The 25,860-nt window shown below is 54.3% G+C and overlaps 1 protein-coding gene across 8 annotated transcripts in view; it reads right to left on the reverse strand.

Moving 5' to 3' along the window:
- MACF1 (microtubule actin crosslinking factor 1) overlaps window positions 1–25,860 on the reverse strand; it is a 136,492-nt gene that overhangs the window by 69,554 nt on the left and 41,078 nt on the right. For 5 of the 8 annotated variants that reach the window (XM_061358932.1, XM_061358935.1, XM_061358937.1 and 2 more), the window contains exons 6-36: window positions 24,605–24,771; window positions 23,398–23,510; window positions 23,209–23,315; window positions 22,676–22,795; window positions 22,493–22,588; window positions 22,117–22,244; window positions 21,936–22,029; window positions 21,203–21,357; window positions 20,790–21,066; window positions 20,220–20,348; window positions 19,880–19,957; window positions 19,561–19,722; window positions 18,930–19,034; window positions 18,720–18,815; window positions 18,237–18,362; window positions 15,973–16,125; window positions 14,618–14,772; window positions 14,114–14,240; window positions 13,046–13,229; window positions 12,334–12,503; window positions 11,894–12,072; window positions 11,566–11,704; window positions 10,914–11,107; window positions 10,599–10,761; window positions 10,221–10,304; window positions 10,011–10,118; window positions 9,335–9,433; window positions 9,035–9,187; window positions 8,854–8,942; window positions 8,299–8,434; window positions 271–5,451 (exon numbers count right to left, since the gene is read on the reverse strand). In XM_061358932.1, the coding sequence (XP_061214916.1) occupies window positions 271–5,451; window positions 8,299–8,434; window positions 8,854–8,942; window positions 9,035–9,187; window positions 9,335–9,433; window positions 10,011–10,118; window positions 10,221–10,304; window positions 10,599–10,761; window positions 10,914–11,107; window positions 11,566–11,704; window positions 11,894–12,072; window positions 12,334–12,503; window positions 13,046–13,229; window positions 14,114–14,240; window positions 14,618–14,772; window positions 15,973–16,125; window positions 18,237–18,362; window positions 18,720–18,815; window positions 18,930–19,034; window positions 19,561–19,722; window positions 19,880–19,957; window positions 20,220–20,348; window positions 20,790–21,066; window positions 21,203–21,357; window positions 21,936–22,029; window positions 22,117–22,244; window positions 22,493–22,588; window positions 22,676–22,795; window positions 23,209–23,315; window positions 23,398–23,510; window positions 24,605–24,771 (9,267 nt within the window). The remainder of the gene's footprint in view (window positions 1–270; window positions 5,452–8,298; window positions 8,435–8,853; window positions 8,943–9,034; window positions 9,188–9,334; window positions 9,434–10,010; window positions 10,119–10,220; window positions 10,305–10,598; window positions 10,762–10,913; window positions 11,108–11,565; window positions 11,705–11,893; window positions 12,073–12,333; window positions 12,504–13,045; window positions 13,230–14,113; window positions 14,241–14,617; window positions 14,773–15,972; window positions 16,126–18,236; window positions 18,363–18,719; window positions 18,816–18,929; window positions 19,035–19,560; window positions 19,723–19,879; window positions 19,958–20,219; window positions 20,349–20,789; window positions 21,067–21,202; window positions 21,358–21,935; window positions 22,030–22,116; window positions 22,245–22,492; window positions 22,589–22,675; window positions 22,796–23,208; window positions 23,316–23,397; window positions 23,511–24,604; window positions 24,772–25,860) is intronic. The other 3 variants (XM_061358939.1, XM_061358938.1, XM_061358940.1) reach the window with 1 other exon arrangement.

Consider the following 25,860-nt stretch of genomic DNA (forward strand, 5'->3'; position numbering starts at 1 on the left):
GAGTTACAGTAAAAGTGCCAAAAAGAGTCCTACTTATTAGTCATTTATAAGTAATGCTCCAGCAGAAAGAAGCCACAACTAAGCCCCGAGTGTTTTCAGGCAGACATCACTGGGTCCTTTGCCAAATCCATTGCAGCTGATGCTGCAGCACCAAACTCAAACATTCACCCCTCACATTCTGGCTGTGCTGAGGACCTCGGGCACATTTAACATCAAACCTGTACAAAGAGCTCATCAAAAGCTGTCGAAGCACCAAAAGCATTGATTTACCTGGGCTGGTCTCGTGGATTCCCTCGAGGTTTCCAGCAGCTCCCCCTCCACTATCACAGGGAGGAGCAAGCTCCGGTCGCCAGGACCCGGCTGCCTGCTCCTATCCTGGGCTGTTTCTCCTTGGGATCTTGGGGGAGCAGGGCCACCTTCTTGCCCTGTGCTGACCTCCGCTCTTGGCTCTTGCTGTTTCTCTTCTCCAGGCTCAAGGACTGCAGCAGAGGCTTCCTCAGCTTCGCTGGGCTCCTCTCTGATAAGTAACTCCTGGGGCAGTTCGCCTGCTGCAGGGGCTGTGATGGACACATCACCAGTGGCTTCCACCTTGGTGTCTTCCTGGGTCATCCCCTCCTCCAGGCTCAATGCTGCTGAGGAATCCCGTCCATTTCTGATCCCACTTTCCATCACCTCTGGAGCTCCCTCTTGCCCTGGGGGGACAGGGGACACCTGAGCCCCAATGAGGTTTTCTTTATCTTCCTCGGAGATAATCCTGGTGCTGGTTTCATGTTTTGGTTCTGCTGTGCTCAAGACCAAGCCCTTCTCCTTCTTCCCTGGGATTTCTTTGGAAATCAGAGAAGGAAGGGACTGCTTTTCTGCAGATCTCTCTGGCTGAGCGCTGTCTCCCGCACTACTGATCTGCTTTGCTTTCTTTTTCTTCCTCTTCTGCTTCTGGGTGGGTTTTAGTTCCGTTTCACTTGTTTTCTCCTGGTCAACTGGACCTTCTGCACCCACTCTCGGGGTTTCTCCTTCAGTGGGTTTGACAGCTCTTTCACCTGCAAGCTCATCTCCTTCAGGCTTTGTAGGGATGCTGGTCTCAGGGGGCTCTGCAGACTCTGCAGGACTCACTTCTTCCTTCCCTTGACCCTCAGTAACAGATGCCCTCAGGGCTGCTGGTGGTACCCGGTCCAGGCTGCCTGCTCGTCCTCCTTGCTCAAAAGCCTCCACTGCACCTTCTTCACCTGCTGCAGCTCCCTCTGCACTTACAAACCCTCTCCTCCTCCTCTCCTCCTCCACGCTCTGAAGCACCTCCACATCCTGCTTTTTCTCCAAGCCAAATCCCTCCGTTTTCCCTGTCCCTTGATCTACTTCTCTCCTCGATTCCTTCCCCCAGGCAGTTCTCACCTGGGAGCTGCTTTTTGCCATCTCCTTTTCCATAGCCCTCACCACCACTGTCTCTTCAGGGAGAGATGCTGCACCTAAACCTGAGGGGTACTCTGGAGTCAGCTGGACCATTTCCTGGGGATGGTGCATTAAACCATCCTCTGAAGCTTCCTGAGGTTTCGATTCCCCTTCTGTCGCTGTCACCGGGGGTCTCCCAGTGGCAGCAGTTGCACCACCAGCCATATCGTAGCTCACGGCTTCAGGGTCAGGTTTGTGCTCAGCACCATCAGGCTTCTTGGCAGCACTGGTAGCACGGATGACATCTTCCTCTTTTGGAGATACTTTTTCCTGCTGTTTATCTACTTCACAGACCTCAGATGTGGATTTGTCTTCGGATACTTGAGCATCCTGAAGCCTGGCAGCTAATTTCTGGCTAATCAGTCCTTTTTCAACAGCTTCCTTTAAAGTCACCCTTTTCCCACTGCTAGCATCAACAATTCCCCCAGCCCTCACCTGGTTGGCGGCGATGAGCTCGGCCATGCCCTCATCCAGCAGCCCCTGCTCCACAGCAGCCCTCAGGGACAGCCTCTTGCTCCCAGAGCCCTCCACCACCCCACCACCGTCTGCCTGCGCCTGCAGCACCCGCAGCGCGGGCACGGGGTCCACCTTGCCCAGGCGCACCGCTGCGGCGCACGTCAGCTGCTGCCCCGTCGCCTCGTCCCGGATGGCGTGGAAGGGATGGACCTCCAGGTACCTCTGCCCAGACTCAATGTCGATTTTACACTTCTTGAGGAACTCCGAGTAGGGAACGAGCATGCAGGACTCGGGATCTACGAGCCCTTCTTTCACCTCGGCGGATGACAGGGCCTTCTCCACAACCGGCTGGGGCACCAAGCCCTCCTGCACTGCCTGACACAGTGCCAGTCTACAGCCAGAAGCAGGGTCAAAGATGCTTCCACTCCCAGCTTGGATTTCTTGCACTTTCCTCTGGAAGTCTACACTAAGGAGCCCTAAGGATACTGCCTGGGGCAAAGGCAACTTCTCCTTTGTGTCTGGATGGACATAGCCCTGCAGACACACGCTTTCAGCTTTCCCAAGTTCCTCACATAGATCTTCATCAATCAAACCGTGCTTCATCGCCTCATTTACCGACAGTCTCATTCCAGACACGTGATGGATGATTCCTCCCTCAGCAATTTGCTTGGTCAAGAGCTGAAAAGCTTTTTCCTTTCTCAGGAGCCCTTTTTCAACAGACTGGGCAACAGTCAGAGGCTGCTTGGTTTTAGGATCCACAATCCCACTGGTCTCAGCCTGTAAGCTAATGAGCTTCTGTCTGGTCGCCTCATCGGTACCTTTCCCTTTGGAGGCCTTCTCCAGCTTGACCAGCTCCTTCTGGTTTGTTGGCTCTATGAGGCCCAGATTTGAAGCCAAAGTGACTGACACTTTCTTGCCACGTTTCAAGTCAACAATCCCTCCAGTAACCACTTGCCCTTCCAAGATCCTCATTGCTGTTTCCTTGTCCAAAAGGCCAACGGCAGCAGCATCCTTGACAGAGTAGACAAAGTTATTGCCTGGGTCAAGAACGCCACTTATTGCCTTGTCAGATGCAAGCACCTTCTGGAGAAGCCTTTCATCCATCAGACCTTCTTCAATGACATCCTCGGTGGTCAATGATTCACAGGTCTGAGGGTCAAAGAAGCCACTGAACATCTTCATCTTCTCCATGAGTTTCACAGCCGTGTGGCTGGGCACCACCCCGCAGGAGACTGCTTCATTCAGAAGAAGAGTCTTGCCTGTCTGCTCATGGACTATGCCACCACTTTGGAGCTGCGTTAAGAGCATTTCCAAAGTGTCCTCTGCTTCCTGCTCTGCAGGGGCTGGCAGGGATGTTTCATCAACACTCTCATCACCCAATGTTTCTTTCCCCTCTCCTTCTTCCACTTCCAATGTGCTTTCAATGTCTTGGCCTTGCCTCTCTGTTTGCTCCCCCTCTCCAGTTTCAGGGAGCACAATCTCCTCTCCTCCCAACACATCATTCTCAATCATTTCCTCGTGTAACATATAAATCTCTCCAATATCTTCAGCCTCTGGTTCAGGTTCCTCCACACCCTGAGACCTCTCTGCCATGATTTCCAGTCTATCCCTATGCTCTGAAACACCCATCGATATGCAGATCTCACTTTTCACAACAACTGCTGCAACTTCTGGCGCCCTCTTCTGATCTTCAATACCTTCCACTCCATCTACTGCAGTAGACTCGGACTCTTCTTCTGTCTCAATCATTATCTCTTCTGTTACTCTGAATCCACTACCGAGCTCACCAGGATGTCCTGGCATTGGTAATTCTCCATGATGCTCGTCCTTGCTTGTAGAATCTATTTCCTCTCTTCCAAACTCAGCATCGGTTTCACTCTTGACAGTAGCCTGTTCGGTATAAACCTGCTCCTGCTCCTCCACAAGCAGGACATCTTCTGCATCCTCCATCAGGAGGCTTTCAGGTCCCATTGCCACCTCCCCATTCTCCAAAGCAGTTGTGGTTGGTAGGGCCTTATCACTTTGCTCTTTTGATGAAGCAAGTTGAAACTCAAGCTGCTGCAAAGCCAAACCATTGCAAGGCTCACTTTTAAGAGCTGCATTTGCCTTTGTCTCCTCAAGGCCTTCACTGTCTTCCAATGTGTATGCACAGGATCCATTTTCTTGGGTTTGGATGAGGGCTTTAGTGAGATTGTTCAACTCTCCATCCACTAAGAGCAGCTTCTGGCCATCATGGATGTTGATGTAGCTGTGGGTCATCAAGTGGAACATCAGCCGGTCGTCATCACTCCTCAGCAGGGGGTCACTTTGCTCTTTGTGATCTGTGGGACTCCTTGCAGCAGAGCTCTGGCCATGCCTGCTCCCTGGGGAGCCAGCAAGCTGCACGCTGGCCATGACATCAGGCATGACTGTTGATTTCAGCCTATTCACCACATCCCTCTCCAAGATGCCATGTTCAACAGCTTTCTTCCAGGACAACACCTCCGTGGTTTCTGGTATAAATACACCCTTAATATGTTGCCTCTTGCTGAGAATCTTGTAAACCAACTCTGTGGACAGGATTCCTTGCTCTAAAGCATCCACAACCGGGATGATCTCCCCTGTCTCCGGCCACAGGAGCCCCATGAAGGACCACAGGGATTCCAGGACCACCAGTGCAATTCTTGGTGCAACCAACTCTTTCCTTACAGCTTCATCAATGGTCAGTCTCTCTCCCGTGATGGTATCGATGATGCCACCAGTCTGAAGCTGCCGGGTAAGAAGTGTACATGCCAAATCCTGGTCAATTAAATTATGCCTCATGGCCTCATCCACAGTGAGTCTGTGCCCTGTCCTGGGGTCCACAATGCCACCAGCAAAGAGGTGGGCTTCCAGCAACCTGACCGTGACCTGCTTGTCTATCAGCCCCTCCTGGACCGCACGGAAGATGCTGACTTTCCTGCCTGAGCTCAAGCTGAGCATCCCACCCGCCAGCTGCTTGACTGGGAGCAGCCTCAGCCCCGTCTCTTGGTGGGTGATGCATCGGTGTGTGAGCTCAAGCAGACTGACTTTCTCAGCAGTGTTGGGGTCAACCAAATCCTTGGCACCCTCCAGGTGAGAGGCGAGCCTGGAGTAAAGCTCGTGGGTAAGGAGCCCTTCTTGTACTGCTGCCTCCATGCTGATTCTGCCCTGATGGACTTTAAAGCCCCCTGTGACGAGCTCAGCTTCAAGAATCTTCAGCCCAATGCTCTCACTGATCCTCCCTTCTTCTATCGCAGCAACAACAGGTAGGAGCTGCCTCCCTTCACATCTGACTTCTTCCACCCGGTGAAGAGCATCCTTCAATTCCTGCAGCACCTGGAATGTCCTGGGATCGATGAGGTTTCTTGCCAGACCTTCCTCCAAGGAGAGCTTCTCATTGGTCTCTGGAACAACTAAGTCAGATGTGATAACCTGGGCCTCCAAGAGGACGAGGCCAGTGTCCTGATCTATAAGACCTCTTTGCATGGCACCAAAGACAGGGAATATTTCTACGGTGCCAAGATCAATCACGCCTGCCACTGCTTCGCTGCCCTAGAACAGAAAGAGAAGGAAAAGAATTCAATCGAAATCGAGCATTTCAGCCTTTGGATTGCACGAGGGAGGTCTCAGCTTCAAAAGAAAACAAACCCAAAACCACCTAAACAGGCTAGAAAGCAAGTCCCAAAGTGTTTGAAATGCACCTCCAAAGGCACCATAGCACACAGATGGGTGCATTTGCTAGCCTGCACATTGCCAGCAAGTTTTAATGCTCCTCTAGTCCAACACCCGGGGCAGCACTGAGATGCTTCCACCATCCACCAACAGGAACGCAGCAAAGCAGCAAGCAGCGAACCCCAGAGGTGCTCCTAATGCTCCATGGAGAAACAGAGAGAAGGAGACCAACAAGCACACCAAAGCTGCTCAACACCTCCACTTCAAAAAGGAAAGACAGCACGAATCCCACTGTGTACTCATGGAGGAGAACAACCCCAAAGATGCCCGCTCCAGGGCATGTAGGAATCTCTCCCAGCGTTGGCTCTTGCCGTGCTTTAAATCCTGCACTTCCCAAGCAGATCCCAAGTGCCAGGATGGCCGGGGAACCCCACAGCCCCCTGTGCCATCGAGCAGCTCCACAGCCTCACAGACTGGCCATGCATCAGGGCAGGAGCGCTGCATGCAGGGCAGCTCACCAGCATGACCACCGGCCCCTGCACCTCCACACAGCCCGGGCTAGGGGAGGACTGGGATAAGCTGGACGTCCCAGACCGGGAACAGACCATCGACTTTGGTGTTTCTGGAGGGGCTTTTCCCTTCTTTCCAGTATCCCCACAGGTAGGGCAATGTTAAAATGATAAAGAGCAGCAGCTCTTCGGACATTTGGGTTTCTCCCAGTGCCATCGGTTGGGTATAAGGCGACCCAATCTTTTTGTGAGGATCGGGAGGAAGCAATGAGGACTGTGGGATGAATTCCTTTTGCATCCCAAACACCCTCTGGTATCTCTGTTTCCTTGGTGGGTCTAACAGCACCAGTGGCTGGGGGTGCTTTGATCTGTGGAGACACGGTGAACCTGCCAGAGGAACCCTAAGCTCTCCACCACCATCACCAGACTGTGACATGCACGTTCAGAGATGAACAAGCCATGGAAAGACAGAGAAGAGGAGGAGAGGGAAATAAAAGAGAAAAGAGAAAAAAGGAGATGGGAGGGAAGGGGGTAAAAGGCTTTTACTTACCCGAGTTGCAGGGTGTGCCTTGAGCAGTTAAAGACAGAGCCTTATGGAGCAGTTCAGCCGTGTCACACACAGTGTAAAGCTTGGTGTTAGCGTCCAGCATGCGACTGCTTTGTTTGCAAAAAGAACCCCCCACACAGGTCGTCCTCCTTCACCTTGTGTGTTTTGATAGTTTAAATCCCGGAGGGTTAGTTAAACTTGTAAGCAAGGATGTCAGTTAATCTCAAAACCAGTTGACATGGAACACAAACTGTACAGGACACATCATGCTCAATTTAGCGCGTTCTGCTTTGCACTCCCGTCTTTTGTAACTTCTCTTTGACAGTTGGATGTTTCCAGCAAGCAAATGTTAAAGAGTTCTTCATGCTCCCTCTACAGTGAAGCAACTGCACCGCACAAGAGCCGCAGGGATCATCCCATAAATGGGATCTATGGCAAAGCCCTATTGCCGTCTCTCCTTTTGTTCCCTGGGCTTCGTGGAGAGCCCAACTGTTCCAGCCCGAGCCCCAACGTGTGCTGATGCTGTAAGAAAACAAGCCCTGGAGAAGGCTTTTGCTGTCAAGTCATTTTCCCACCCAGGAGGGAGGAAAAGGGAAAGGGGAAAGCATCCTTTCCACAGGCAGGCTGCTCCCAGCTGCTCTCTTGGCAGCAGCAGCATCAAAGCCACGATGGTTTAGCAGTGACTAGAGCCAGTTTGCTCACCACAAGCTTTCTGCTGCCAGCACAAGGGCTAAAAGGCTTGCACCAGAAAGCATTTTCTGCACTGACACACCTGAAATGTGCTGTAACGTCCAATCTGGAGAGAAACACTCCATGTTTAGGTGGAAGCTGGACAAGCAGATTTCAAAGGAGCAGCCCGTGAGCAGTTTGAACAGGGCTTCACTCACGGACCCAACAGCCAAACTCGGCGTTACGTGTCCAGATCTGAGTGGGCTGTTGCTTCAGAGTACAGGGAGCCAGCAAGCAAACACACAAATATACCATTGACACATGTATACACACTCACATAGCACGGACATGTATATCTGAATGACTGGAGACAGCTCTTAACAGAGGCAGTAAGGATGCACTTCCAGCCCTCCCTACTCAGTGGAACACGGATGAGGACTGGTGGATGGGAACAGGGAATGGGTGCAGCTTGGGTTGTGAAGGTCTCCCAGGCCACCTGAGGACCTGGTTCAGTTGAGCACCTTCATTCAGAGACAAACCTCACCAGACCCTGAGATACATGAGACTGCAAATGTCCTTCTGCAGAAACCCACCTTCTTGCTCCCCTGCACACAGGCAGCCTGTGAGATGGAGCACTCTGTGGTTAAAGCACTGAGAGGGCATCCTGCAGAGGACACACATCTGCTAAGGGGACCCTTTCCATCTACACACTGCCCACCAAGCGTGAACAAGCTGACCCTGGTGCACAGGGTCCACTGCAGAGGACAACTCTCCCATGACCTGGAAGGCAGCAGGTACACGGCTCCTCCTGCTTGGCCTCCAGGGAGCACCCCAGCTTTGGATAATGCATGGATGGAAGAGAAGGGAGGGCAACCACGTGCACATAAGAACGGTGACAGTGACCGGTGGCCATGAGAAACACAACCAAGGAAAACCTCTTCACGCCCCAAGGAGCATCCTGTGTCCATGTGGCCACAGGACCAAGCAGGGAGCAGTCAGTACCTTGTGCTCTGCCTCCTGAGCCAGCTGGTTCTGGAGCTGCTGGAGCTGCTCTGTGGAGTCACTGCACAGCTCCTGGTAGGTCTCCTTCAAAGCACCAAGCTGAGCGGAAATCTGCTCCTTCTCCGGATGGGAAAGCCTGCAAAGGGAAGGGGAAAGCTGTCAGGGAACCTGCACAGCCCAGCTCCACAGAGTTACCGTGCTCTTCTTGTGAAGGCTAAGACCAAACCCACCACGAGTGCTCCCTCTCCACTGCCCAGCTGAGCTAAAACAAGCACGGGTCAGTATGCTGAGCAAAGGCTGTTACAATATGAGTTGTAACACACAGACTCCCAAATATACAGGGCTGGGTCACTACTAAAGGGGATTAATATTGTCACAATAGCATAAATAGGTGGCACATTTCCTAGCTCTCGGTGCAGAGAAGAAAGAGACAACTGTCACGTACAGCTCATCGCTGTTTCTAATGGCGCTCGGGCACTGGACCCCAGCCCACAGCCTCAGCTCTAAGGGGTCCCAGTGCTCTCCCTCCCTCACCCCTCCTCACACCACACTCACTTGTGGCTGTGCTTTGCCAGGAAGATCTGTGAAGTTTTGATGGCCTCAGAGACCTGCTCCTTCTTTGCAGCCAGCTCCTCATTCAGGGCCTTTCAAAACCAGACACAAAAGGAAGATGCTTAATTCAGCGGTGGAAGCAGAGCAGCAGTTAAACACTGCCTGCCCCCTGCCCCTGCTTTACCTGCTGCTCCGAGATGGATTTCTCTATGTCGCCCAGCTCCCTGCTCCCAGCAGCAGCCATCCTGCCTTGCACACTCTGCTTCAAGCCCACGGCCCAGCCCAGCAGCTCCTTCACCTTGTCCACATGCTCCTGCTTCTCCTCCTCTACCACTTTCTGCAAACAGAGGAAGGAAACCACATCAAAGGGGTCCTCACATGCTCTCAGGAGCAGCATCCGAGATGTAACCTCAACATGGAGCAGCACCCTTGGGGTGCTAGAGAATGAGCCTGGACAGAGTTCAGCCCTCTACAACATCCTTACCTCCTCCTCCTCCAGACGCCGGAGAGCATCGCTGATGTACTTCACGTGCTGTGTGGTTAATGTCACCAGAGCTGTGTAGCGAGTCCGTAAATCCATAAACTGTGAAGGGAGAGGGGGGAAATGGGGCACATCCGCCACAACTGGTAGATCCCCTGTGATACACTTTACAGTACAGGACCCAATGCACCACATCTCACTTGGAAAGCCCCCAGACACCTCACAGACGCAGCACAGCATCAATGAAACACAGCAAGTCTGCAGGGCCACACATAGCATCCTGCACGACACTGAGCAGAGGGGAGATGCTGGTCATGGACACTGGGATGCTCAGCTCTTACAGAGGACTACCAGGATCTTTACTATCCACACAGAGCAGACAGCACCTCGGGGCCCTCAAGGCCTCACCCCAAGGATCCACACACAGGAATGCTGCATGGTGCTCCTGTTATTTACCTCGCAAGGCTGAGGGGCTGAGCCGAGCCTGCTGGATTTGACCCAGGGATTCCCAGGAGCCTGGGGATGTCCTACCTGGTGCTTAGAGCATCCCCTCTGGCTATGGGGAAAAGCAGCCAGGGTGGAAACTGTACTGGTCCCAGGGAGTTGATCAGAAAGGAGCTTGTTTCAGAGGCTGCTCAGTGTTGAAGAACCCCCCCAACAATCCCTCCCCTGCTCCTACCTCCTGCGTGATGGCATCCGAGGAGGAGAGCATCCGCCGGCGCTTCATGGGCGACTTCTGTTGCGACTCCACGAACGCCCTGTATGTCATGAGCTGCAGCTCGTAGTCCTGCAAACACAACCAGGGTGCAGAGACATGGAGCATGGAGATGCAAATGCAGGACCGTTCCTGCCCAGCCAGCCTCGTGTAGGTGCAGGAGGGACCATGTACCTTGACAGCAGCTGAGTATTGCTGGGAGAACTTCTGACACTGGTCCAGTTTGGCTTGATTGTTCTCTATCTCTGCAGCCAAAGCCTTCATCAAAATTGAACAAAAGCAATTGTCAGGATGGCTGCCATGGGTGCTGAGCTGAATTCCCATCTCCAGCCCTCCCCTTCTGGGTGAAATCTTTATACTCTTCCATTTTGATGCATGGCCTCATCTCCACCTCAAGCTAAGCTGGGTTTTTCCACGTCCCAGACCCCCAGCTCAGGCCTGCAGCCTCTTCCCCACCACGCTTCATCATTTGAAGCTCACAGATAAGGCTTTAGTAAAAGAGAAGTGACGCGGTCACTGCATCAGCTGAGGCAGCACCGGGTCCTTCCTCACCGTCTGCTGGCTGAGCTGCTCCGACAGCACCCGGCTGTCCTCTGCCTGCCCGGGCTTCATCAGCTCCTGCTGCACTGTGATCTCCTCGATCCACTGGATCAGGGCACTGTGGCACTGCCGGTAGTCACTCAGCACCTCCTGGATGCTCTCCAGCTCTGCATGGCTGAGAGAACCAAGGCAAATGAGAGTGAAATGGCACCAAAGGCTATAGGGATATCCCAGCCACCAGTAGGAATCCCATGTGGAAAGACATGGGTGCTAACAAGCGTGACCCCAGCTCTCAGCTGAAGCACAGGAGTGGATCTGGGGGCTCACCGGGTCTCGATCTGGGCACAGACGCGCTGCCAGCGGTCCCAGAGCTGGGTGCCCTTCTCCTGGTAGCGCTCAAGGTCGATGCTGCGCTCCTGCCGCAGCCGGTAGAGCTGCTCCGCCACCGCCTTCGCCTTCGCCAGCTCCTCCTCCAGCGTGGAGAACACGGAGCCCTTGTCCTTCACCTCCCCGAGCCATTGCTGCGGAACCAGAGAGAGGCAGCACCGGGTCAACGCCATGGAAAGGAAAGGGCACGTTAGGTCAGTGATGCCCTCCTGGACGGGGCTGATTTGCCTGAGAAGGGGTTTATCTCTCCTTAACCTGCCAAGAAATGGCTGATTATAGGAGGTATAAAACACAGGGGACCATATTCCCAGCATGGAGCAAGACAGATTGGTTCAGCCCCTGCCCTACAGCAACAGGAAACCCAAGATGCTCACACACGCTCTATGAAAGAGAGCACAAGCTATAGCTGCTCCTTCACGTTTCCAAAGCAAGAAGGGGTCACATAAACAGCATAAAATCCTCCTGGCAGCTATACTAAGGCAAGAAAAGTGTCACAAGGTACAGACTGAGCAGGAGAAGGGCAGAAGCCTGACAAATGTCAAAGCATTGGCTGGTCTCTGCCTGCTCACTCCGGGAGGTGACCAGCACCAACCTGTAAGGCTGCTCTGTGGGACTGGATAGCGGCCAGGTCAGCAGGCACTGCCTCCTCTTGGCTCAGTTTAACCTCATACCCTTTGACCAGAGATTCTGCTCCTTGGGTGTTACGAATGATAACATCAACCGTCTTCAACCTGCAGAGCAAACAGAGGCCACACAATGACACAGAGATGCTCTTGGACCTGTTTGCAACACATGCCACAGAGGGATGGAGCTCAGTGATGCTCCAGTGCAAGGTGTGCTAGAGGCCCAGAGGAAACATATTTAGCAGAACTGGGTGGCTTCAAGCAGGTATTTGGGAACAGAGGCATGTCCCGACTCACTTTTGCAGGTAGGTGGAAGACAGCCCATGCATCTGGTCCATCTTGCTCACCACCAAGTCGAGTTCAGAACGCAGGTGGGGTGTGCTGGACCCTGCGGGCGCCTTGTTGAGGAAGCTGTAGCATCTCTCCGAAACAAACCGCAGGTCCGACTGCAGCCGCTGCAGATCCTCCTGCATCCGCTATGGCAGGAAGGGGAGGAACGTGAAAGGAATGCCCAAGCAGGTGGGGAAAAAGCAGGGTTGCCCCAGGCAAAGGGGGTGATATGAAATGATGCAACTGGAGAGGTTTCCTGCTACCTCCTGTGCAGCAGGATCCCCTCGACCCCTGCACAGTCACGCACTCACCACCCTCACATCCCCCCATAGAAGCTAAAGCTGGTTTTGGCCCATGCTGAAGACCGGTGGCCACCACCTCCCTGCCCTCCCCATCCCAGGACTGACCTCCTGCTCCGCAATGCGGATGGTGTTTTCCTGGATGGTGTCAGCATCCGCTCGGGCGCTGCTGGGGGCCTGGATGCGGCTCACGAGCCGCTGCTCGCACTCCTCCAGGCGCAGGCGGATGTTCTTCAGCTCCGAGAGGTACGTCCTGGCAACGGTCTCGTCCTTGTCTTCTGCAAGTCACAGACAAACCAAATCAGCAGCTTCATCCACCCTGGCTGGTGTCTGCCTCACATGGGACCTGCCGGGAGCCCCGGAGCCGAATGCAGCATCACAGGGACACCGAGGCACCGGATGTCTGCTCAGATGGAAGAGTCAAGCAAATAATCTCATTCAAATGCAGCGGAAAATGAGCCCAGCCACAGGGCACCAGGAGAAAACTGGAGTCCCTGGTCTTAGTGGGATTCACAGCGTCGCTGTGTCACACATGTCACCACCATGTGTTTCCCTTAAGGCCCCCATGCATCCCCATGACTAAACCTGTCTCCAACAATATTAGGCCAAGAGCAGTCAGCAGTTAAGCTGAAGCTGCTAAGTCTCTCTACAAGAACACAGCTGGACGAAGGCCCAACACTTGAATGGATGGAGAAACAAGGAGAGCAGCTGCTCACACCATCAACGAGCTAGGCCAGAAAGAAAACAAAGCCATCCCATCAATCCTCTGCTTATGAGGCCCCACAGCTCCTGGTTAATCCATCAGCCCTTTGAAGCTCACCGTTCTCCATGGACTCCAGCAGCTGCCGGATGTGTTCCTTGGAAGACTCCACTTCCTCCTCCAGGCGCAGCCTGTCCGACACGGAGAAGAGCTCCGAGTCCCGGCTGTCCTGCAGGAAGTCCTCATAGTGCGCCTGGAGGCTCTTCATGGCTTGCTGGCACTCCCCTTGCGCCAAGGACCGGAGCTGCACGTGGAAAAGCAGCACATTGAGCCCCCGGGAATGACTTCCGATGCAGCACCTGAGGCCACCCTGCCCAGCTCAGTCGCCTGCGTTTGCCAAGTGAGGAGTTGCGTGCAGAGGAAGCTGAGCTCCTCTGTACCAGCCCCACACCTCCCTCCAGCCTTGCTTGCTCCCTAATGGAACGCTCAGTCCACAGTCTCTTATCCCTATCACAGGCCAGCAGCAAACTGCTGATGCTCTTTCCACTGGGGAAAACCACAACCATTTTGCACAGAACCCCATGGGTTTTCCCACTGTTCACAGAATCACAGAATCCCAAGGGTTGGAAGGGACCTCAAGAGATCATCTGGTCCAACCCCCCTGCAAGGGCAGGGTAACCTAGAGTACATCACACAGAAACTTGTCCAGGCGGGCCTTGAATATCTCCAACACAGGAGACTCCACAACCCCCGTGGGCAACCTGTTCCAGTGCTCTGGCACTCTCACAGTAAAGAAGTTTTTCCTGATGTTCACATGGAACCCCCTATGCTCCAGTTTACACCCATTGCCCCTTGTCCTAGTACTGGACATCACTGAAAAAAACCTAGCTCCATCATCCTGACACTCAGCCTTTACATATTTGTAACCATTGATGAGGTGACCCCTCAATCTCCTCTTCTCCAAGCTAAAGAGACCCAGCTCCCTCAGCCTCTCCTCATAAGGGAGATGTTCCACTCCCTTCATCATCTTTGGGGCTCTGCGCTGGACTCTTTCAAGCAATTCAAAGCAGTTCAAAGACCTTTGACTTCCCCAGCCTCACAGTCTCTGGTCTTCCCTTTCTCCTCAGCCTCATGAAGAAGCCTGGACAGTGACCGACACAGATCCAGGCAGAGAAGCTCCTACTGTACCTTTTCCATGCTGAAGCTTTGCACCAGGGCTATGTCCTTCCGCAGGTAGTTCCAGGAGATGAGGCTCTTTGTGTTCATGTGCAGCTGGTGCCAGAGAGCCATCACTTTCTGGTACAACTGTTCTATCCTGCCAGGGGAAGGAGCAGATCCATCAGCGCTGCATCTCTGCAGCACGCTCAGCCCTGACCCTAATCCACCAGCCATTGCTGCCAGTCAGCAGCCCACCAAGCCAACAAGCCCTGTTCCTGCTGTCCAGTGCCAGAGATCCCTGCAGGGATCCCCCATCCCATATCTTCATTTTCTCTAAGCTACTATAGCAGCTGCTGCAATGGAGTTTGCAGCTGTATAACCATGAGGGATTCCTTCCTTTGCCCCAAACCAGCCATGTCACCAATTCCTGTTCCTCCACCCCAGCTCCTCTCCCATTCCCACCCCAGCTCTGCCCTCTCCCCACCTCCCTGCCATTTGCACATCAGCCTCCCCCCACAGTAGAGACCAAGTTACCTGTTGGCCATCTCGATGGCCTCTTTGTTGGGCGGGGGGATCAGGAAACACACCGAAGGCACCATGGCCTCATTCCCTGTGGGGCTGATCACCTTCCACTTGGTCCTCTGGGAATTGTCCTCCAGCACACACTCGTCATTCCTGCAGATGGTGATCTGCAGGGACACCAACACCGTCAGAACCCAGCAGTGGGGCTGCACACACCTTCCCTTGATGCCAGCTTCCATAAATATATATCCCTGTATCATATATTTATGATATATAGAATCATAGAATCATAGAATGGTTTGGGTTGGAAAGGACCTTAAGATCATCCAGTTCCAACCCCCTGCCATGGGCAGGGACACCTCGCTGTAAACCATATCATATAGGGATGATATATACATCCCTCTATCAGTGCCAAGGGTGCATCAAGCTCACGTCTGGAGAGGAAGGGACAGGAGCTGGCTGCCACCACGTGCTTATTTGGCTGAGGCTGATGAAGCCCATCCTTGGGGAAAAAGGACTTTAACTCCTGCCCAGAATAAATCTGAGACATGGAAATCTGCTCCAGGAAAAACAGCCCTGCAAATAGCTTCTGCTTCCCCCTCCATTCCTGCTTTCCACTGACAGACACCATGGAGCTCATCCCAAACTATCCCAGGTGAGTGAAAGACCCCAGAAAAACAACCCAGAGGCCCCAGAGCTTTAAGATGCCGTGATCACAAGGCAAGGTGTACGCAGACTAGAGGCAATGCCTTTGAAGATAATAGTGTGCAAGATTCAACAGTTGATGGCCCTGACCGAGGAACCAGAGGCGCAAAAGTGCAAGTAGTGCTAGGGTGTAGGGGGAAAGAATGATCCTGAAGCTGGTCGTGATAAACCTTACATCCACCAGGTTGCTGATCTCTCGTGAGAAGCCCAATCAATAGATAACCCAATACCTGAAACTAGTACAGAGAGACTGACTGAAGAGTCTGATTAAGAAACCAGCCATCAAATGTGACTTACAACCCCCCAGCGTCGCTGATCCTAAGGCACTTCTGTATGCTTAAGCAATAGAAATTAAAGAGCAGCATTACATTGACCTAAATCATTAAGACCCATTGCAAGTAACCATTGAGACATTATTCCAAGAAACAAAACAGAGCTGTTCCAACAACTATCTGCAAGTATAGGATATGAAATAGAACATAAAACTCTAATCCACAAAAGAATGTAATGTATAAGGGACAAGCTTATAATGCCCGATACACAGTTTGTAAAGTAAGCCCACGGTGCCTATGGGAGGGAAGGGGGGGCCCTTTATATGGGTAGGTTAATGAGGCCCTTCGAGGAGGCCATGGTCCCTTTCAGCAACACCTCCCAGCCCTCACCTCGATCTGCCGATAGTCACAAACAGCCTTGATGGGGATCGTGCTCCTCACGAGGTGCTCCGGGTTCCTGGGCCGCAGCTGCACGATGGTTTTGGAGCGTCCCACCAGGCTGGCGACGGAGCTCTTGGACTGGATGAGCTGCTCCTTCTCGTCCTGGCGGAGAGAAGGGTAACGGGGGGGGTTTGCTCGAGGCAGGGGGGAGAAGGTCTCTCATAGGCATCTCCGCACCTCCCACCCCAACGCTGGCCTGGAGGAGCTACGCTGGGATCTCAGGGGCTGAACAAACACATTGGGAGGATCCTGCTGCCCTAACGGGGTGGGAAAAGGGGTCAGGAGATGGGATGGGAGAACGGACTGCACGTCGGGGGGGGTCCTCTCGTCTACCACTCCCCCTGCCCTGCAAAGCCGCATGCACGCCTCTGGCTCTGTTGCTGCGAGGACAAGAACACGTTTTCTTTCAACAGGGAAAGAAAGAGAACACAGCAGACACCAAAATGAACATCCCAGGAGCTGTAAGGGGCTGTCCTTACAGGACAAGCTCCAGCCCAAAGCCGGCACATTCAGTTGTCTGGAGGAGAAACCACAGAAGCATGCTCCCTTTTCTAAAGCAAAGGATGAAGGCAATGTGAAAACCAATGGCTGGAATGGGAATACAATGAATTACGTGGATAAAACATCTGGGGAGAAGGGGCTAATGATGGAGTGATCGCACAGGCCTCTGGCAGTGGCCAGAAGCTTCCCAAGTGCAGGAGGATGCTGGGTACTGATTCACACAAGTCCCTGCTGGGTTTGGTGGTGGGACAACCCAGGGCACTGGTGGCAAAGTCCCTGGAAGAGCCTCTGGCACCAGCAGAGACCAGTGTGGATCACTGCACTGGCAGCTTGTGTGATTAGCGGCAGCTCAGGCTGTTCTGGCTGCAGAGGTTTAAAAAGGATCCCCAGGAACACGTTCTCCTTCATGCTTGGTATTCCCGGGGCTGGTTAGTTGCTAACAACAGTGGAGGATAACTTAATGGCAAAAAAACAAAAGGAAAAAGAAAAGAAGAAATGATTAAATAAACTACCTGTGCCTGTCCCAGGGAGCATGATTGGAAGAAATACAACTTTAACTTATCAGGTAAGAAAGAGTAATAGAGCTGAGCCCTGCGGTCGTGGCCACGCTCCGGCTGCCCGGATGAGCCTCTCCCACCCTGGCCAGTGCCCGCCGGACTCCTGGAATTGCAGAGCTCACCAATAGGGACACCAGGAGCTCTGTGTCCTGGTAGTGCCGGAGAACAGACCAGGACAACCCCGAGACCATGACAGAGAGGCTGGGAGCCCCCAGGAGAGAAGACAGTGAGTCCTAGCCCAGCTGAAGCACCCATCGCCAACACCCCCTAAGGGCATCCCCATTCCCTGGGGACACGCTGGAGATCAGCGTTGTGCACCAAGAGCAAAGCCAAAGCAGCCACCTGCCTCCACACCCTCAAATGGCACCTCCTGGCCCTTCCAGCAGTGGCTCAGTGGTTGCCCACAGCCCAAACCCTCCTCTGTCCCTGGTTTCAAACCCCATCCGATGCTTTGCGCCTTGGGGTTTGGTTTTTGGTTGTGTTTCTTTCAGGCCAATTTGGATGAGGGTATCACAGCATGATCGTGGTCATCCCCTCCCTGCTATGCTGCAGCTAAGCCAGGGCACGTGTCTGGAGCTCAGCACTGCTCCCATCCCCACGCACAGCCAGGCTGCCCTGGCTCTGCCCCCAACGGCACAGCACCATGGATTAACATGGGATTTAGTCTGGATGAAGAGCAGGCATTTCTCCGTATCCTAGTGAACACCAGCCCAAAGGCAGAAACTGGAGCATCCTACAGGCTCTGCGCCTCCCTTGGTAGAAACCAACCAGGATGGCAGGATGGACACCAATGGGAAGAACCAGCTCAGAGCTTGCACAGGCAGCACATGCTGCCTGCTCTTCACCCCGAAGCTGCAGTGACCCATTGGCTGTTGTAATTGAGACCCAGCTACCATCAGCAGCGTTAAATCCACACAGGGGTGCACAACGTGCACTCCACGGCCACGTACAAACACGTGCAGCAGCTCCAATGGGAAGCAAAACATTGACCACGATGGAGAAACAAATCACATTACATGAACCTGCATCACTGCGGGAATAAAAGGAACCCAGTTTTCCCTGGGAAGCAAGAGGTGCCCCAAGCAACGCTGCTGGACCGGAGCAAGAAGGCCACCCATTGCCCACCCAGGGTGTTGGGGGTGTTGGAGAACCCACCATGGAGTCCTGCAGCAGGTCCTCCAGGCGCGTCAGGCTCGTGTTATGGTCACAGGAATACTTCCTTTTGATGGAGTCCTGCAGGGTGCGCAGGTAGGTCTCCAACTCCCGGGCATCACTGAAGAACTGCAAAGGCAATGAGGGTCACAGAAACCTGCCCAAGCCCCAGGAGCAGTCAGCAGCACACTGCACACACCACCCCCCCCAGCACCTCAACCAGGAAATCCCAATGCTATTCCAGTCTTAAGGCTGCGAGGGCATTGAGCATCCCATATGGATGGCCAGAACTACATGGAAACAGACCCCTTTTGCCCTAGTGAGACATCCCCAGAGAGCAGCTAAGGGGAATGAGATGTTTTAGGAGCAAGCAGCCCCCATGAGCACCACAAATCCCTCCTTCCCTCACCCCAGAGGGAGCAGCAGCATATGAAGCTCATGCAGTGGATGGGGACCAGGGGAATTTGGGCTGTTCCTCCCAAGTACCTGGAAATAGGCAGCGTTCTCCTTCACGTGCTGCTCCACGCACAAGCAGAGCTGCTTAATCCACTGCCACTGGGTCTGCACAGCAGCGCTGTAGGCCTAGGAACCATGGACCAAACAGAGATGACATAGCAGGGGGTTGGAAGTGGATGAGCTTTGAGGTCCCTTCCAACCCAAACCATTCCATGATTCCATGATTTCCTGCCTGCTCACCTCTACAGTTTGCTTGGCCGGGTGGTTCTCCAGGGACAGCAGCTCTGCTGTGTCTTGGAGGGAGCGGAAGATGTCCTGCTTCTCATCCAGCTCTGTCATCAGCTCCTGCAGGAAGGACACAAGCAAAGTGCAAATCTCAGCTATGGGGAGCTGCCTCACTCAGACTGGGTTCAGTTAACACAGCACAGAAGCACTGCAGTAAGTACCAACAGTACCACGACCAGTCCCCCTCAGGATGCCTCCTAGGCACCAAACCCATGGGGCAGATGTAACACAGGTACTGGAAACCTGCCCAGGAGCCCCTTCAGTCCCAGGCAGTGCAATTGTGGAGACAGCAGTTTATTCATACTGCTTTAAAGAGGTATCAATTTCCTTTTCTTCCTCCCCACTAGTTAAAGATGTCTTTAATTCCACATAGTGCCAAAAAATCATCTTTTGACACCTTTTCCATTGAAACTCAATGGAATCAATAACTTCATCAGCTGCACCCCTGAGCTACAAGCTCCATGACTTTAGAGGGAACATCCAACCTCTGGGGACCTCAGGTCTGCTGGTAGCTGAAGGACCCACAGCAGGTCAAAAGCAGCAGCAGCACAGCCCAGAGAGCCCCCATCCCAGCAGCCCTGCTCACCGAGAAGTAGTTTCTCTTGGCTGCAATGTTAGTGTTGCTGTCGCTCCAGTCGTAGGCCAGCTCCTCCTCCTCCTTCTCATTGAGCCAGATGAGCTCAGCAGTGGCCCGGGACACAAACCCATGCAGGCTCTGGAGGTGCCTCAGCCGGAAGCTCGAGGTTTCCTGCACACAGTGAAGGGTGATTCCTCTCCCCTGCTCTGCAGTGGATGGTTTCTTCCCCCCATCCCCAGCCTCGGAGCAGGGATGCTCAGGAGCAGGGCAGCAAGGATGGACCCTGTGCTGCCCCGGCCATGCCAGAGCCCACCTGAAGCCCACTCACCATCAGCTTGCAGTACTGTGTCTCCAGCTTGCCAAGTGTCTCTGTGTAGCTGGCACGGAAGTTCTGAGACATTTTACCCTGAAGTATGAAAAACGCTCCGGTTACCCAACACAGAACAGCATCACCTGAAACCCCACCTCCAAATATCCCTCCCCAGCTCTCTGTGAGTGAGAGGAGGTGGAAGGATGGCTCAGGGCAGCAGCTCCTCGCACCAACCCAGCATCAGTTCAGAATCTCCATCCTTAAACAACACCTTTACCCACAAGAACCCATCCTGATGCCCTCACCTTCCCACAGGAGCTGTGCCATGCACTGCATCACCCAGCCCGTGCCACTGTACCTCATACATCCTGGCCTCCTTTACGCTGGAGCCCAGGTCCTCCACGCTGGTATGGACGTGCCGCTGGGTCTCCAGCTGGGTTTCCACACTCGGCAGGTCTGTTCCCCACTCTGCCCGCTCCAGTCTCATCTGAAACAGGCCAAGGGGTTCAGGTCAGCTCTCCTCATCTGCAGGAGCATCTCTCACAGGACATGAGGGCAAGAAAACCTTCCAGGTCACTCAAGATGGAGCAAACACCACTTCAGTCCTGGCAGAAGGTCCTAAGCCAGTGCTCCACCACTGAATGATTGCTGGGGCAGCCTACACAAGCTTCACACCCACTTAAGACCAAAAGAGCTGCCTGCATCGGTACAGATTTGCTTCCAGCTTTGAAAGGATCTTCTGATACCCGCTGATGAGAGGGGCCACAAGAGAGAGAACCCCACCCAAGATAAATGTGTTGGTGCTCCCCTGAAACTCTGAACCACCAAAGCAATTACTCACAGATAAAGCAGGATAAAGCCCAGAGCAGGTTCCCACCTCCCCACATCAGTGTGAGCGGGTGATGAGCCCCAGAGAGGCAGCACTCACCTGCATCTCCTCCACCCAGGCCAGCAGCTCATACACGAACCGGAGGCTGCCCTCATCTTCAGAAGAGGAGATGGCCACCAGCTCTGTCCTGGTCATGGGCTTCCGGAACCAGGAGGCAGAGGAGGTGTGAAGCCCTTTGGTCAGGGACTCGCCCTTCAAGTGCGTTGTGCTCAGTGTGGAAGTGGGCACCAGCTCCAGGGTGGAGAAGTGACCTTTCCTGTACAGGTTAGTGCATTCCAGCCTCAGCGTCACCAGCTCATCCTGCAGCCGCATGATCCTGGAGGAGCAAGGCCCAGGTTAGGAGATGCACACACACGTCTGCCCCTTCCCCACAGCAGAGCAGAGAAGCCCCATGCATCAACCTCTGACCATGTTTCTCCATCCACAGACCATTCCGACAGGGCCCGTCTCACCTGAACACCAGCTCCTCCAGCTGGTAGTAATTCTCATCCCGAAGGATCTGCACATCCACCTGGAGCTGGCGGATGAGCCCCTCACACTCCTGCAGGTACATGACCACGTCGTGCTCATACTGCACCGGCTGCCCTGACTCCAGGTGAGCAGCATCCTGCATGGAGAGAGGAGACTGAGGACACATGGGCACAGCGACAGGACAGGAGCCCAGCATCAACTTCAAACCCCAAGAGACCTTTTGGTCCGCAAGCTTGACTTGAGCAGAAGAACATGAGTTCATCATTCACACCACCCCCAGGATGCCCCCTTTAGAAAAGCTCCTGCAGATAAACTGAAAGCTTCTAATGACAGATGGGTTCCTGTGGTTAGGCCCATGGACAGTCACTTAAATCATCTCATTTCTTGCTTGGGCTTAACTATTTTTAGCTCCCAACCCTCACATCTTTTTCTCCCAGAACAAAGCACCATTTTCAGATACCTGCTCCCTACCCAGGTGGCTGCAGCCTGCCCCTTTCTGCCAAAGGACTTGCTGTCCTTGTCACACAAATGAAACAGAGCTGGGGACTTTAGGCCTAACAGCACAACAAGCTGTCCCCAGGGTCCTTGTGTGATCAGTGGATATCCACCACCACCCCGCACTGTCAGGAGATGGACCCACCAGGAGAGGTGTCCTGGAGAACCAACCACCCCACGCAGGAGAGGAAGGAAGGGTGGGAATGCCCCCTGACTCACAGCCTGCAGCGTGTTCTTCGCCAGGGTGAGTTTCTCCTCACAGCTCAAAGCACCATTCTGGATTTTGTTGGCGATTTGTAGCAGCAACTCCAGCCTGTGAGGACAGAGGGGAGCAGGATGAGAACAGGGGCTTTGGGCCATCTCCCCCAGGCAGGGGAGCAGGGGATATCCCCACACCGACCTCTCCACCGCGGGCCGCAGCAGCTTCTCCCGCTCCAGCATCTCTATGATGAGCTTGCCCCACTCCTCCTCCACGTCGTTGGGGTGGTAGCCCTGGGGCAGCTTGATGCGTCCAAATTCGATCCACACCTGGGGAAAACACCAACAGAATGGCATCTCCTTCCCTCCTCCTTGAGCTGGCTACAGACCACAGCAAGGAAAGCAGGGCTGAAAGGCAACAGCATCACTCCTGCAGAGTGCTGCCTGCGACAGCCTTTACCCTGAAGGTTATTTCTACTTCTCCCTTCCAAAATAAACCTGCACTGAGCACACTTCAGTCTTGCTCAAAGCACAACACTCCCACCTGCAAGCCTCTGGGTAGCCATGATGCTGCTTACCTCTAACAGTTTGTAGAGCTCCTCTATCCTTCCTTTTTCCTGCTCTTTTGCTGGGATTTCAGTTTCTTTGAAGTGTATGTACTGGTTATAAAGTGCCTGGGATGAGAAAAGCTCATCAGAAACCACCCAGCTCTCAATGCTGAGCACATGGGACACTGCAGATTGACCCCGTGCAGGACCTACCTTTAGCTCTACAGGGTTCTGGGGGAAGGATTTATCTGACATGAGTATCGTGTGCTGCTTGATCCAGGAGACGAGGGACTCCACGCGGGTCTGGTACTCCAGCCACCTCGAGTCCACCTCCTGTGGGGTGAGAGGGCCCTTGCAGAGCACTGCCACGGGCAGGTCTCCATGGGGAGAGGTAGAGCACGGAGGGAACTGAGGTGCCATGGTCACACCAAAGGGATGGATCGTTTGCCTGTGCCTCCCTCCTGTGATGCCATCTCAGGTATAGGAAGGAGGAGGAGGAAGATCCTCCTCATAAGCTGCTCCCTGGAAGCCAGTTCTGCTTTCCCATGAGCTCAAACACAAGGCAGAAACCACGGCTCCACAGGCACATCAGCAGCTCACAGGCAGACACACTAACAGGGAAGCTCCTTCCTCTGCCTGAGTCTCTTCCACCCATCAACCATCTGCTGCAGTGGACAGGGAACCTCCAAACCCTCCCCACAACACCCAGTTGCACCCCCCATCGCTGCCCCAGCATCCCAACTCACGATAGCACTGATCCCTTCTCCTCCCTCGGGGACTTTGGGAAAGGCATCATAGATTGAAGACACATAAGTTATCACGGATTTCTCATCCGGAGAGGGCACATCCACGTCTGACATGGGGGAAGGAGAACGGCAGTGAGGAAGGGGAGTGGGCAGAGGTCAGCATCACCCCACATCACCCTGGGCACCCACCTTCAGCATCCAGCAGCCTGGTGACCCCCAGCCTCTCCGCAATCTCAAAGGCCTGCTCCAGGTTCTCCCGGTTACTCTGGATCTGCACCCTCTCCATGTCCACCAGATCTGGCCTGCAGGCACGCAGCACAGCCACAATGTTGGCAAACAGCACAAAGGTGCCCAGGATGGAGCATCCTGGATGGGCCCCACTGCCCAGGCAGCTCCCAAGGGCTTATCTGAACTCCTGTCTTGGGCTGATGTCCCTCTCCAAGCAGTGCTGGGAGCACCTCCCCAGCTCATCCCCTTTGGGAAAGGGATCTTTAGGCTATGAAGGAAAAACTCTTGTGCTCCTCTGGGACCTGCCCCTTTCTGCACCCACTCTGTACCCAGTGTGGTGGACTGGGACTGGACAGAGGTGCACAAACAGCCCCAAAGTGGGTGGCTAAACCTCTCCAGAGGACATGGGCAGAGTGGAGGGGACGCAGCAGGCACTGGTGCTGCCAGCCCTGCACCAGAAGAAAACCACCAGCAAACCACAGCACAAAAGAACCTCAAATGAGCATGAAGGAGGCAGGAAAACCCCGGCCTCTGAGCACCTCGAGCGTGCTCCCCATCATGCACCCATCTCCTGCCTGCAGAATCCTGCCCGCTCCTCCCCACCACAAGCAAGCCCAGAGCAGCACAGGGCAGGGCTATTTCCAGCTCCCAGGAGATGCCTCCTCCCAGGGCTTTGCTGTCCTCCTGCAGGCTCCAAGGCCAAGTGCCCTTCACAAAGCAACCAGGGCAGAAGCTGGCCCTAGCACTGCCTCCCTGCCCATGCAGAAGGTGCCCTGTCCCTAAAGGAACTGTGAGAGGTTTATCTGCAGCTGGGGAGAGCTCCGAGACCCTGGGATGACAGCGTGGATGGGTGTTGCTATTCATGGAGAGCAGGAAGGGCAGCACTGACACATCAAACGCTGCAGCACTCCCAGTCTAAAAGCTTTTCTTGTCTCTCTCCCCAACCTCAAAATGCTTTTCCTTGCAGCCTCATGTACCGTGGCTCTTCCCCAGCATCCACCCCCAGCTACTTGGCTGAAGAGATGATTTCCAGGTAAAAGAGACAAAAGCCTCACCCACATTTCTATGCACACCAGACCATCACTGACTGCAACGGTGGGCAGGGACCCCTACGAGGTCCTCAGCCCTTCCTCCCACCCAGACGATGCTCTCCGCTGCCCCTGCCTACCTGTATCTGTGGATGAGCGCGTTGAACATCTTCCCATCGCTCCAGCAGGATGAGAAGTTGGTGCATTTCACCCCGATGTAACCTGCAGTCACCTTCTGTGTCCACAGAAGCAGCTTCTCCTTGGCTGACATATCCCCCGACTCGCCGCTGATGTAGATGTCGGAGATCTGCAAGGAAGCAGCAGCCTTGGGGTGATGCAGGAGCAGGAAAAGGCCCCACCAGCACCGCTGGTTCCTATGAACTCGCCTGAGACCTGGCAGCTCGTGCACCCACTCCACTGCCAGCTCCTACCCAGCACCCAGGGCAAGGAGCCCCAGCACCCTTGGATACCCAGGGCTCACCAGAAGCGGTCACAGCCCCATCCAGCAGCACCCAAGGAAGGAGCACCCAACACCACCATTCATCAGAGCTGCCAACACGGTGGGGGATGCTCCACCCAGAGCATCATGTTGTCAAGAAACCAACTTAAGAAGCAGGAAACAGCGTTTGGAGGTGCTGTGGGAGAGGAGAGAGGTCTCTCCTTGACCTCCAGCTTGGAGCTGTTTGCAGCAGGGTCATCAGCTCCATCACAGGGGGAAAGGGATGGGGAGGAGGCTGTTGCATCCCCACTCTGCCTCGTGGTACCTGGAGAGGCAGTACGGGGGTGCTGGTGACAGGGGTGCTGTCACCCACCTCCTAACAAGAGACCAATGGCCACAGACACCCATTGCCTGGCTGCAGATCCCAGACTTGCACGTGACAGAACGCACGTGTCTCCACATTCCGGCATATTCCTGCCTGGCACAGCTTCCTCCTCACCCAGTCCCCCCCCCCAGCTCCCCAATTAGTACAATTACTCCCCTTAATGAAGGGGCAGACAAAGGGGAGGGCTGGAGCTGCTTGGATATTCCAGGGTGCTTGTGGAAAAGCAACGCTCAGTGGATTCCTCCTCCCAGCACTGCAGGGAGAAGGGTACCAGGACCCAGCCCTACTGAGCCCCCCGAGCATCTTCATCCCCCCTCAAACCACAGCCGGGTGGGTGCTGGTACTGCTCAGGCCCTGGCTGCTGGAGATCCCTGTGCAGGATCAGGGAGCTGGAGGAAGGCTGGAGGATGTGTAATTGGTATGCTGCAGCTCACCGCCCTCTCCTGAGCCTGAGCCGCTCATCACACACAAAACTGCTCTTTGTCAGCCGCTGCCACACCGCCGGCGCTGCCTTTAACTCCTCCAGCCCCGGGGCTCAGCTTCCTTAGGGATGCCGGGACCCGGCAGCACAG

The sequence above is a fragment of the Neopsephotus bourkii genome, unplaced genomic scaffold (genome assembly GCF_033783945.1).
Source record: "Neopsephotus bourkii isolate Nb327-2 ecotype Australia unplaced genomic scaffold, CSIRO-AGI_Nbou_v1 NB_959, whole genome shotgun sequence".
NCBI classification, from domain to species: domain Eukaryota; kingdom Metazoa; phylum Chordata; class Aves; order Psittaciformes; family Psittacidae; genus Neopsephotus; species Neopsephotus bourkii.